Source organism: Drosophila biarmipes, chromosome 3R, assembly GCF_025231255.1.
Source record: "Drosophila biarmipes strain raj3 chromosome 3R, RU_DBia_V1.1, whole genome shotgun sequence".
Classification (NCBI taxonomy): Eukaryota; Metazoa; Arthropoda; class Insecta; order Diptera; family Drosophilidae; genus Drosophila; species Drosophila biarmipes.
Window position 1 is genome coordinate 4,466,818 of NC_066616.1, and position 12,990 is coordinate 4,479,807.

The 12,990-nt window shown below is 48.4% G+C and overlaps 1 protein-coding gene across 4 annotated transcripts in view; it reads left to right on the forward strand.

The window, feature by feature from the left end:
* Positions 1 to 12,738, forward strand: part of LOC108023806 (inositol 1,4,5-trisphosphate receptor) — a 23,076-nt gene extending 10,338 nt beyond the window's left edge. For 3 of the 4 annotated variants that reach the window (XM_044095644.2, XM_050888646.1, XM_050888647.1), the window contains 18 exons: positions 153 to 485; positions 603 to 673; positions 735 to 850; positions 1,181 to 1,973; positions 2,105 to 3,324; positions 3,575 to 3,744; positions 3,802 to 3,957; positions 4,012 to 4,165; positions 4,225 to 4,366; positions 4,579 to 5,228; positions 6,012 to 6,503; positions 7,081 to 9,846; positions 9,912 to 10,104; positions 10,165 to 10,299; positions 10,426 to 10,598; positions 10,656 to 10,820; positions 10,880 to 11,305; positions 11,358 to 12,738. In XM_044095644.2, coding sequence (XP_043951579.1) covers positions 385 to 485; positions 603 to 673; positions 735 to 850; positions 1,181 to 1,973; positions 2,105 to 3,324; positions 3,575 to 3,744; positions 3,802 to 3,957; positions 4,012 to 4,165; positions 4,225 to 4,366; positions 4,579 to 5,228; positions 6,012 to 6,503; positions 7,081 to 9,846; positions 9,912 to 10,104; positions 10,165 to 10,299; positions 10,426 to 10,598; positions 10,656 to 10,820; positions 10,880 to 11,305; positions 11,358 to 11,924 — 8,490 coding nt within the window. In that variant the 5' untranslated portion in view covers positions 153 to 384 and the 3' untranslated portion in view covers positions 11,925 to 12,738. The remainder of the gene's footprint in view (positions 1 to 152; positions 486 to 602; positions 674 to 734; positions 851 to 1,180; positions 1,974 to 2,104; positions 3,325 to 3,574; positions 3,745 to 3,801; positions 3,958 to 4,011; positions 4,166 to 4,224; positions 4,367 to 4,578; positions 5,229 to 6,011; positions 6,504 to 7,080; positions 9,847 to 9,911; positions 10,105 to 10,164; positions 10,300 to 10,425; positions 10,599 to 10,655; positions 10,821 to 10,879; positions 11,306 to 11,357) is intronic. The other variant, XM_044095645.2, reaches the window with a different exon arrangement.
* Positions 12,739 to 12,990: the final 252 nt, after the last annotated feature.

Here is a 12,990-nt window from a genome sequence, read left to right on the forward strand (position 1 = left end):
AACATGTTTGCAAGACTCAGACAGCTTCGGTGCCCGATGCCTGGGATTCCAAGACACGAGGCCTAACTAAGAGCCATCCTAAACAGCATTCTCAATGCGCCCCTCGAGATGTAAGCGAACTCACGCTCTTCCCTCCTTGCTAATCCCCGCAGGACACAACGAGGACGACAAATCATTGCAATTAACTCGCGTAACCGATTGCGCTCCCAAACAATAGCTCCCAGCTGAGAAACAGAAACAGCAACAGGGCAGCCACGTGGGGAGCAGCGGGCGGAGGCCCATTGTTGCGCCACCCGGCGGCAGCCACTCCACACACTCGGCACCCCAGATCCCTGCCCCGATCCAACCCTCACCCCGAGGCCCGACGTACGGAAGGCTACGGACATGGGCGACAACATAATTGGCTCGGCGAGCTTCCTGCACTTGGGGGACATTGTGTCCCTCTATGCGGAGGGCAGCGTTTGCGGTTTCTTGAGCACACTCGGGTAAGTACCATTGTCCGGACTGAACGAGATGCTAACGAGCCCAGCACCCGGCGCTGGAGGATCCCCGGTGCCACCTGTTGGTCAATATGCAACTAAATATGCGGTTTGTTTCCCCAGCCTGGTGGACGATCGCACAGTGGTGTGCCCCGAGGCCGGAGACCTGAGCTGTCCGCCGAAGAAGTTCAGGGGTAAGTGAAGGTGATGTTTAGAGGTTGATTGGTATCTACTAGGTTAGAAGTATTCTTCCAGACTGCCTCATCAAAATATGTCCCATGAACCGATACTCCGCCCAGAAGCAATTTTGGAAAGCAGCTAAGCAATCGGCCAGCTCCAATACCGATCCCAATCTGCTCAAGCGTTTGCACGTAAGTCAAACCTGCAGGGTTACAATCAAATTGAATTGCTTGTGGTTTAGATGTGTGTCTTTATTATACAAACTTATCTGCGTTGATGATCTCTAACACATCAAACAGCTCGGAAAACTTTTACTTAAGATGAAATAAGGCTATGTAAAATGTAAACATTTGTGACAATCGAATTCGGAACAGACATGCTTAATTATATAATTCGCTGCCAGCTTAATTTTTAAGCAACTTAACAACAAGTTTCAAATGTCTGTTTAGCTTACTAATTGCTAATGAAAGACCAAAGCGTATAATATGTCTCTTACTTTAACATTTTACACTTTACATTAGCACGCCGCGGAGATCGAGAAGAAACAGAATGAGACGGAGAACAAAAAACTGCTGGGAACCTCGATCCAGTATGGACGGGCTGTGGTGCAGCTCCTGCATCTGAAGTCCAACAAGTATCTGACGGTCAACAAGCGGCTGCCGTCGCTGCTGGAGAAGAACGCGATGCGGGTCTACTTGGACGCCAATGGCAATGAGGGCTCCTGGTTCTACATTAAGCCCTTCTACAAGCTCCGCTCCATCGGAGACTACGTGGTGGTGGGCGACAAGGTGATCCTCAGCCCGGTGAACGCCGATCAGCAGAACCTCCACGTCGCGGCCAACTACGAGCTGCCAGACAACCCCGGCTGCAAGGAGGTCAACGTCCTCAACTCCTCCACCTCGTGGAAGATCTCGCTGTTCATGGAGCACAAGGAAAACCAGGAGCACATCCTCAAGGGGGGCGACGTGGTGCGCCTGTTCCACGCCGAGCAGGAGAAGTTCCTCACCATGGACGAGTACAAGAAGCAGTACCACGTGTTCCTCCGCACCACCGGGCGAACCAGTGCCACGGCGGCCACCAGCAGCAAGGCTCTCTGGGAGATCGAGGTGGTCCAGCACGATTCCTGCCGTGGCGGCGCCGGCGACTGGAACTCCCTTTACCGATTCAAGCACCTTGCCACGGGCCACTACCTGGCAGCCGAGGCGGAAGTTGATGAGTCGACCGGCGCTATTTCCGCCGCCTCCGCATCCGGGCACGAGCTTCATTTGGGCGACTCGGGACTCAGCTGCTCCACCATGAACTCAACCATAAATGGTAAGTGGTTTTGTAAGAATAATGATGGACTAAGTTTCTACCTAAGTAGATACTTAAATAAGGTAACAATTTGAAAATAAAAGCTCTGCGGATTACCACCATTGAATATCAATTTTTCCCCCACCCTTCAGACAAGCCCAAGGGCAAGCAGTACCGCCTCGTGTCCGTTCCTTACTCTGCGGACATTGCCTCGGTGTTTGTCCTGGATGCCACCACCATGGCTAGGCCGGACAGCCTAGTGCCGCAGTCGAGCTACGTGCGTCTGCAGCACATCTGTTCCAACACGTGGGTCCACGCCACCTCGATCCCCATCGATGCAGACGACGACAAGCCGGTGATGTCCATGGTCTGCTGCTCGCCCATCAAGGAGGACAAGGAGGCCTTTGCGTTGATTCCCGTCTCGCCGGTGGAGGTGCGCGACCTGGACTTCGCCAACGACGCGTGCAAGGTGCTGGCCACAGTGACCAGCAAGCTGGACAACGGCAGCATCTCCATCAACGAGCGGAGGGCGCTCATCTCGCTGCTGCAGGACATAGTCTACTTCATAGCCGGGATGGAGAACGAGCAGAACAAAACAAAAGCTCTGGAATTCACCATAAAGAACCCCATCAGGGATCGGCAGAAACTGCTCCGCGAGCAGTACATCCTCAAGCAGCTGTTCAAGATCCTGCAGGGACCTTTTCAGGAGCACACGGCCGGCGACGGTCCATTTCTACGGCTGGACGAACTCGGTGACCCGAAGAACGCTCCGTACAAGAACATCTTTCGACTGTGCTATCGCATTTTGAGGCTTTCGCAACAGGATTATCGGAAGAACCAGGAGTACATCGCCAAGCACTTTGGCCTGATGCAGAAGCAGATTGGGTACGACATCCTGGCGGAGGACACCATTACGGCTCTGCTGCACAACAACCGCAAGCTGCTGGAGAAGCACATCACCGCCGCCGAGATCGAGACATTCGTGGGACTGGTCCGGAAGAACATGCACAACTGGGACTCGCGGTTCCTCGACTACCTCTCCGACCTATGCGTGTCGAACCGCAAGGCCATCGCCGTCACCCAGGAGCTGATCTGCAAGAGCGTGCTGAGCGACAAGAACAAGGACATACTGATCGAGACGCAGGTGAAGGCTCTGCGGAGCGGATCCACCTCCGCACGCTGCTACAAGGGCACCTCCGAGGACGTCTGTCTGGCCACCCTGGCCGAGGTGACCGGCGATGATGAGGATCGCTCGGATGTGCAGTCCACGTCCACCACCACCACCTGGGACAGCGCGAGCCTGAACGACGACGATCTCAGCCTCTCGACGGTGGACAAGTACGAGATCCACCTAAAGTGGACAGGGCAACCGGTGGGTAGCGAGCTTTATCTATTAATTTGATTCATTTAAAATACTACAAGATACTTAATTGTTTCAAAGTTTAATAACAATGAAATATCCATAAAATTGTCTTAAAAACCCTTAGGGATAAGAGCAAAGCAAGTAAATATTTTGCTTAAATATTCTTCGCTTTGTTTTATCCTTATAAGGCTGTTAAATTTTAGTTTTATTTGATTTTTCAAAGTTGGTCAAGAGATATAAATACTTTTCTGCCTTACAGACGTCCCGCTCCATGGCTGATTTGGCCAACAGCGATGGCGGCGAGCAAGAGGCAGCCATTCTGAACTACTATCGCCACCAGTTGAATCTGTTCTCCAACATGTGTCTCAACCGCCAGTACTTGGCCCTGAACGAGCTCTCGCCTCGCCTGGATATTGACTTGATTCTAAAGTAAGTCTTTGTAGACGTTGAGGAACAAAATACCATTAAGTCCCACGATTTTCGCAGATGCATGTCCGATGAGACGATGCCCTACGAGCTGAGAGCTTCGTTCTGTCGGCTTATGTTGCACCTCCACGTGGACCGCGACCCCCAGGAGCCAGTAACTCCCGTGAAGTATGCTCGCCTCTGGAGCGAGATACCCTCTAAGATGTCAATAATGGAGTATGTATGTCAGGGTTATACCTAATCGCCGGTACCAACTATCTTCTCTTGTAGCTATGATGGCAAGAACCAGCAACCTGACCAGAACAAGCAAGCCTGTCGAGCCAAGTTCAACACAACCATCGCCTTCGTGGAGAACTATCTGTGCAATGTAGCCACCAAGGTATGGCTCTTCACAGATCAGGAGCAAAATAAGCTCACCTTTGAGGTATTTTCCGTACAAACCTTCCATATTAAAGAGTATCTATAAGTAAAGTCCCATTTCAGGTTGTTAAACTGGCTAGGGACTTAATTTACTTCGGATTTTACAGCTTCAGTGATCTTCTGAGACTCACCAAGACGCTTCTCTCCATCCTAGACTGTGTATCCGACACATCATCAGGGGCTTTTGCCAGCACGGATATTGATTGTGAGTACTGCAGAAATAAGCAACTTTAAGACAATTGCAATATTGCGTTATTCTCCTAACAAGCTGTCGAAGAGGAGACAAGCACGGAGGGTGAGACGGTTAATAGTCTTCAGTCGAAAGGCACTTTACCTTTTGTTTGCTACTTATAAATTATATTTCCTCTTTTGCTAATCTTACTCCCATTATTAATTGGCAAAAACTACCTATTTCAGCCGAAGGCGGAGTTCTGCGCTCCATTGGCGATATCAACACGGTGATGACATCGTTGGCTCTGGGATCGGTGGGTCAGGCCATAGCTGCTCCCAACATTTCCCTTCAGCAGCGAAAGTCCGTCTCCCAGTTGATGAAGGAGTACCCACTGGTGATGGACACCAAGCTCAAGATAATAGAGATACTTCAGTTCATTTTGGATGTTCGCCTGGACTATCGCATAAGTTGCCTGCTCTCCATATTCAAGCGGGAGTTTGACGAATCCGAAGTGGCAGCTTCGGCTGCCACCAAAGAGGCGGGTCAGCAGCAAGCCCAGCAGCAGCAGCCGCAGACGCCTGGTAGTTCCAATGAGACCAATCCCCTGGAGAGTCCCGAGTCTGAGACAGCTGCCGCGGCAGCAGCAGCGGCCGCCACCGCTGCCCGCCAGAAGAACATTGACCTGGAGTCCATCGGGGTGCAGGCAGAGGGCATCTTCGACTGCGAGCGCAGCGATGCAGCTAACCTGGACTTGGATGGCCAGGGAGGACGCACTTTCCTGCGCGTTCTACTTCACCTGATCATGCACGACTACGCGCCACTAGTGTCGGGTGCCCTGCACCTCCTCTTCCGGCACTTCAGCCAGCGCCAGGAGGTCCTCCAGGCCTTCCGTCAGGTAGGTTTCGAGGGATGGTGAACCACGTCATGATTCGTCATTTTGTCAGCTCTAAAATAGTTTTGGTCTAGCTTTATGATTTAAATACATTTAAGGTACTAATATACTTATGAAACAGATAGCTATAAGAAACCATTTAATGTAACTTATTTTTAAACATGCTTGATTTTGTGTTATTATTTATTAAACAAAGCCAAACTCTTTTTATTATTGTGTAGAAAAATTGCTTAAATAATGCATTAACATCAAGTTAAAAAGCCAGAATCTCAATATTTAAACCATAGAATGACAACCTCCACTTATAAATTAGTGCCTGCTAGCTAAGTTTACTAGTTATATTTATTTAAGCACCAAAGCAAGTCTGACCAAATAGCTGCTAATAACTCGTAGTAATAGGAAAGCAAATATAATGAATAGTATTACTTTTAAGCGTCATAAGGACTACGGCAGGCCGTGGGTATCAAATAGAATTGTTCAAAAATAACTCACCGAATGATCTAATGCTCATATTCTCTCTTGTGTTTGCATGCGCTAACTTTCTATCTCTTTCTCTAAATCGAGACTCGACCCTACTAATCCGATACCATGTATACTAATAAATCGTATATTCACGCAATTGAACTCATGAACTAGTTTAAAAAAACACAACTAACAAAGTGGACTTACACCGCATACCGTACCGACCGATCTTTTGATTTTGTATGTACCCATGATTTTGAAATAACACAAGCTAAGCCAAAAGTTCTACACTAATCTAGATCTGTCCTCCATCTCCGTTTTCAGGTGCAACTCCTGGTTTCGGACAGCGACGTGGAGTCGTATAAGCAGATCAAATCTGATCTGGACATCCTCCGACAAAGCGTGGAAAAGTCGGAGCTGTGGGTTTACAAGGCCAAGGCCACGGATGAGCTGGGAGCGACCGATGCTGGCGGTGACGCTGTCAACCTGGAGTACAATGCCGCCCTGTCCCAGGAGCAGCGGAACGAGTACCGCAAGGTCAAGGAGATTCTCATCCGCATGAACAAGTTCTGCGTAACTGCCTCCGGCCCGGGTTCCGTGGTAAAGCCGCGGAAGCATGAGCAGCGCTTGCTGCGCAATGTTGGCGTCCACACCGTCGTCCTCGACCTGCTCCAGAATCCCTACGACGAGAAGGACGACGAGTTGATGAAGGAGCTCATGTGCCTGGCGCACGAGTTCCTGCAGAACTTCTGTCTCGGCAATCAGCAGAACCAGGCTCTCCTGCACAACCACCTCGACCTGTTTCTGAACCCGGGAGTAAGTTTTTTCGTTTTTTAAAGATCGATGGTACTTACAAAATATGATCCGTTATGAAACATTATACCACAGATGGTCCTGATTTTGGGCTAAACCTACCGCCACTTATTAACCCAACTATGTCTTAAATTTCCCACTTGTAAGCATTGATGGCAAAATCAAAATACAACGAAACTATAAATATTTGCAGTGATCTTAATGATTCGGCAATCTCAAAAGAAAAACGTATTCTCTGCTTTAATATTCGCAATTTTTTTTAAACGACTTTATCTATATAAATTTCTAAAAAGTCCTTTTAATCGAAATCGAGCTGCGTCAAAATTGAAAGCAGTGCACTGGAGAAAGGTTAACTTATCTTTTGATCGATATTTTATTTTCTATAGCAATGTCGAAAATTGAGCTTTCGCTAAAAGTATGTCTCTTGTACAAAAACTAGTCGTTAGCTTTGGTTAAAAGCTTCGGTCCTTTAAGCTCAATCCCCTAACTCGTGTAATAACTATTTATAATGCTAAATATTTAGTGGATGTGGACACTTTTCGAGTTAAATTATGTTAATAAGCCTTTATTGGTCTTTCAGATACTGGAGGCGAAGACCGTGTGTGCAATCTTTAAGGACAACCTGGCTCTGTGTAACGAGGTCACGGACAAGGTGGTGCAGCACTTCGTGCACTGCATCGAGATCCATGGCCGGCACGTGGCCTACTTGCAGTTCCTGCAAACGATAGTGCGGGCGGAGAACCAGTTCATCCGCCGCTGCCAGGACATGGTAATGCAGGAACTCATCAACTCCGGAGAGGATGTGCTGGTCTTCTACAACGACAAGGGCTCTTTCAACCACTTCGTGCAGATGATGCAGCAGCAGATGCTGCGCATGGAGAAGCTGAGCGACGACAGTCCGCTGAAGTACCACGTGGAGCTGGTAAAGCTTCTCGCCTGCTGCACGATGGGCAAGAACGTCTACACGGAGATCAAGTGCAATAACCTGCTCTCGCTGGACGACATAGTCACCATTATCTGCCATCCACTCTGCATGCCGGAGGTGAAGGAGGCCTACGTGGACTTCCTCAACCACTGCTACATCGACACGGAGGTGGAAATGAAGGAAATCTACGCCTCCGGTCACATGTGGAACCTGTTCGAGAAGAGCTTTTTGGTGGACATCAATCAGCTCATTACTAACCCTGCTGCCGCCAGCAACAAAACCCTCCAGGCCTACGTTCTAAATGGAGTAACCAATCTCCTGGGCAGCTTCTTTGCCAGTCCGTTCTCCGATCAGAGTGCCATAGTGCAGTCCCGCCAGTTGATCTTCGTGCAGCTGCTCCAGGCTGCCCACAGGCTCACCCAGTGCCGGTGGCTATCGTTGGGGGACCGCTTTAATGTTGAGAACTGCATCCGCACGTTGACCGAGTCTGCCAAGATTCGAAGCATCTCATTGCCCCCCGAGCTGGAGCAGCAGGTGGCCACCATGTCCAGCAAGACGGCCATGCTGACGAGGCAGACCACTAAGTGGCTGTTGGCTTCTAAGCAGCCCAAGTACGAGGCTCAGCAGTCGGCCAGTCTGATGCGATGGGATCGCTCAATCATCGAGGGCCTGCAGGACATAGTGTCCCTCTTGGAGGATCAGCTAAAGCCGGTGGTGGAAGCGGAACTCTCACTCCTTGTGGACATCCTTTACCGCTCGGAGTTGCTCTTCCCCGCCGGAACAGAAGCCAGAAAGCGGTGCGAAAGCGGCGGCTTCATCCGGAAGCTAATCAAGCACACCGAGAAGCTGCTGGAGGAGAAGGAGGAGCGCATGTGTGTCAAGGTTCTGCGCACGCTCCGTGAAATGATGGCCATCGATGTGAACTACGGCGAGAAGGGCGATGCACTGCGTCAAACGCTTTTGCTGCGCTACTTCCAAAGCAAGAGCACTCCACGGTTGCTGGAGGAGGAGGTTCCCCTGCTAGCCGCTCCCTTGGCAGATACTGCCAAACAGCACCACCTAGTGACCCACGGGCCAGGGGCTAAATACTTACAGCGAGCTGGCAAAACGCTCCATGAGATGCAGAACCACTTGGACAGAGAGGGAGCCTCTGATCTGGTGGTCGAACTGGTTATTAAGTCCGTACACTCGCCCAATATTTTCGTTGAGGCTGTGGAATTGGGAATTGCACTACTAGAGGGTGGTAACCCCATTATACAGAAGGGCATGTTTCAAAAGTTCCTCAGCGACGACCTCAACCAAGCCTTCTTTAAAGTCTTCTTCGAGAAGATGAAAGATGCCCAGCAGGAGATCAAGTCCACCGTGACGGTGAATACCACCGATATCGCGGCCAAGGCGCACGAGCACAAGCAAGACGCCAATCTGGAGCTGGACAAGATCTCTCGCAAGCATGGCCTTAAGAGCAATGGAGTGGTCATCACGGAAGAACTTAAGCGGGAACTGCACAATGCCGGGCTGGCGACTGCCCGGGCTTACGGTAATGCCCGGAACATCCACTCTGGCGAGGAAAGCTCCGCGATCAGTGTGAACAGTCCGCTGGAGGACATATTGGCCGAGAAGCTTGAGAAGCACAAAGACAGCCGGGAGCAGCGTAACCAGTTGTCCAACAAGGTGCTGGTGATGCAGCCCATTCTGCGCTTCCTCCAGCTGCTCTGCGAGAACCACAATCCGGACATGCAGAACCTGCTGAGAAACCAGAACAACAAGACCAACAACAACCTGGTCTCGGAGACGCTGATGTTCCTTGACTGCATATGCGGCTCGACGACGGGAGGCTTGGGACTACTGGGGCTGTACATAAACGAGCACAATGTGGCCCTGATCAATCAGACCTTGGAGGCCCTCACAGAGTACTGCCAAGGACCGTGTCACGAGAACCAGAACTGCATAGCCACCCACGAGTCAAATGGATTGGACATCATCACGGCTCTCATACTGAACAACATCAATCCGCTGGGCGAGAACCGCATGGATTTGGTTCTGGAGCTGAAGAACAATGCTTCCAAGCTGCTCCTAGCCATTATGGAGAGTCGGGGTGACAGCGAGAATGCGGAGCGCATTCTATACAACATGAACCCCAAGCAACTGGTGGAGGTGGCCTGCAAGGCCTACCACCAGGAGGAGCTGATCGACGAGCAGGACGACGGGGATGAGCCAGACGCCGGGTCGGACGATGATGACGCCACAGTGAGCCCACGGGAGGTGGGCCACAACATCTACATCTTGTGCCACCAGCTGGCGCAGCATAACAAAGAGTTGGCAGGCCTGCTTAAGGCCTCGGAGGATCCGCAGTCCGCCAGCTTTGACGCCAAGACAAGTCAGGCATTGATGTATTACGCCACGCACACAGCCCAGATTGAGGTGAAGTAATGCGTCCTATTATTCGTGTATGTTTTAACTAATCCTGTGTGCCCATGTATTTGTAGATTGTTCGAAACGATCGAACTCTGGAGCAAATAGTCTTTCCCATCCCCGAGATCTGTGAATACCTGACCACAGACACCAAAATCAAAATCCTCAATACCGCCGAACGGGACGACCAGGGATCGAAAGTGGCAGACTTCTTTGACAAGGCAGAGGAAATGTTTAACGAGATGAAATGGCAAAAGAAGCTAAGAAGTATGGAATTGTTTTATTTTAATTAAAAATTACACTAAATACATAATTGAAAATCCACAGGCCAGCCGTTACTATTTTGGATTAGCAGTTACATGTCCCTGTGGAGCAATATTCTCTTTAACTGCGTGGTTGTTATCAATATGATTGTTGCCTTCTTCTATCCCTTTGATAATACCGTGCCAGGTAAGACGATAGGTAAGGCTAATTTCAAATGAGTCTAAAAATTCTTTATTATAAATATATTTTTTTAATTTTTCTCTAGTAATAAGTCAAGAAAGACCTAATAGATTTCATAAATCTTGTCATTTTCCGGTTTCTCAGAGCTCAGCCCCCACATTTCCTTGCTATTCTGGATCATAACTATATTCTCACTGGTGATTGTGATAACGCTACCGCGTGAGTCCGGGATTAGAACTTTTATCGGGTCCGTAATTCTGCGCTTTATATTCTTATTGGGACCAGAGTCAACCCTTTGCTTACTGGGCGTAGTCACGGTACGTAAACTGACCACATATGTAGACAAACCCTATAAATTACTTCTACCCAAAAAGGTCACTCTTAAAAGTGTTCACATAGTGAGCATAATGGGCAACAAGGGCACTCTGGAGAAGCAGCTAATCAAAATAATAACCGACTTTCAGTTACTTTACCACTGCATTTATATAGCATTTTGTTTTTGCGGCCTGATCTTTCATCCCTTCTTCTACTCATTACTGGTGAGCTAAAGACAACGCCATCCTAAGACACTAAATTCAAATGACAATCGGTTTCACAGCTCTTTGATGTGGTATATCGTGAGGAGACGCTGGTCAATGTAATTCGCTCCGTGACTCGCAATGGACGCTCCATTGTCCTCACCGCTGTGCTGGCTCTGATCCTGGTCTACTTGTTCTCCATCATTGGCTACATGTTCTTCAAGGATGACTTTCTGGTTAGCGTGGACTTCGAGGAGCAGGACAATGCGTCGCCTCCGGCTATACCTTTGACCTTATCAGTGCCAGTCTCCAAAGATGCGTGTGCTGCGCCAGACGAAATGGGCAACTGTCCGGCAGCAAAAGCCGTGGCACCACCAAGTGCTGGGGGCGGGGATGTGAAGGAGCGGTCCTGCGACTCCCTGGTCATGTGCATCGTGACAACGCTTAACCAGGGCTTGCGAAATGGCGGCGGCATTGGCGACATACTCAGGGCGCCTTCAAGCAAGGTACCATCCATCTTTCAAACTCAAGCAGCACCACTAATTTTTATTTTTGCAGGAGGGTTTGTTCGTGGCTCGTGTGATTTACGACCTGCTTTTCTTCTTCATTGTCATCATTATTGTCTTGAACCTCATTTTTGGTGTCATCATCGACACATTCGCCGATCTGAGATCGGAAAAGCAGCAGAAAGAGGCCATCCTGAAAACAACCTGCTTCATCTGCTCACTCAACCGATCTGCCTTCGACAACAAGACGGTCAGCTTCGAGGAGCACATCAAGAGTGAGCACAACATGTGGCATTACCTGTACTTCATCGTGCTTGTGAAAGTCAAGGATCCCACTGAGTTCACTGGCCCCGAAAGCTATGTGTATGCGATGGTGAAGGCCGGCATCCTAGAGTGGTTCCCCCGCCTGCGCGCCATGTCGCTGGCAGCTGTGGACGCGGATGGGGAGCAGATCGAGCTGCGTAGCATGCAGGCACAGCTCCTAGACACGCAGTTGCTCATAAAGAACCTATCCACCCAACTGCACGAACTGAAGGACCATATGACGGAGCAGCGGAAGCAGAAGCAGCGGTTGGGATTGCTCAACACAACGGCACACAGCCTTCTGCCGTTCCAGTGAGGCTGCTAGAACGAGTAGAATACTTAGAAGATGTGGCACTTCACTTTGGTTAACATTCCCTGTGCACCCAAGTATTGGCACCACTCGCCATGTAGCCCTTTCGTAACTCATTCTCAATGTATTCACTGCGTGGGTGAACAAGTTCGTACGTAATTAAAAACAAATCTCCAAGCACTGTTGAATATCCCGAGTAGATACCAAAAATCTGTCTGTATTAGATTCGAATTCCAAAACCACATACCACATTTGCTCAAATAATGTCCCGCGGGATTAAATTCTACAATTTTAACCACTTGAGTACATTAATAAGTAGTAAACTCACTCAGAGAACTTAGGGCTGTTAACATGTTAGTAAGTGGGCGTGTTAGGCATTTTTCACAACCTAAAAAGTTTTCACCCTACCTCTCCTCGATGACTTTGTAATACCTAAAGCTGGAATCTAGACCTATGTAGTTAACCTAAATGTTCGCAGAGCGACCTCTATATAATTTTCTAAAGTGTTTCGCGCTGTCTTAAACTAAATATATTATTTAATTGTTAATACTGTATGAATATATTTTCATAAGCTTCACTGCAAGCAGAGCTTTACTTGGAAAAGAAAACTTATTATTGTGATTACCCGTTTTATAAATTGATTCCGTTTTTATTTCTGAATGGTTTACTTAGTGCTCGAAACGAGTTGTGTTGGTTAAATTCATTCTAAGCTAACAGTTAGACTATACATCCTAGGCGAAACTATACTATGTTTAAGTAAAACTTTATATCTTTACATGTAAACGGAAATATATCTTTTGAATAAATACTATCAGATTCACTTGGTGTTCATTGGTTTTTATCCCGGGTCTGCAAGAAAAACTGACATTCAGAAAAAACACAACTGGGTTATTTTTAGCCAACATTTTTTATTACATATTAAACTACAATTGCGCGAGCTACTCTATAAGTATCGTAATATACACATTTTATTTTTTAATTTCTGCAATTACACTCTACTTAAAAAGCAGCTAGCGCACATTCATTCATAATTTATTGTTACATTTTTGTTTAATATTAAGAAAACATTTTA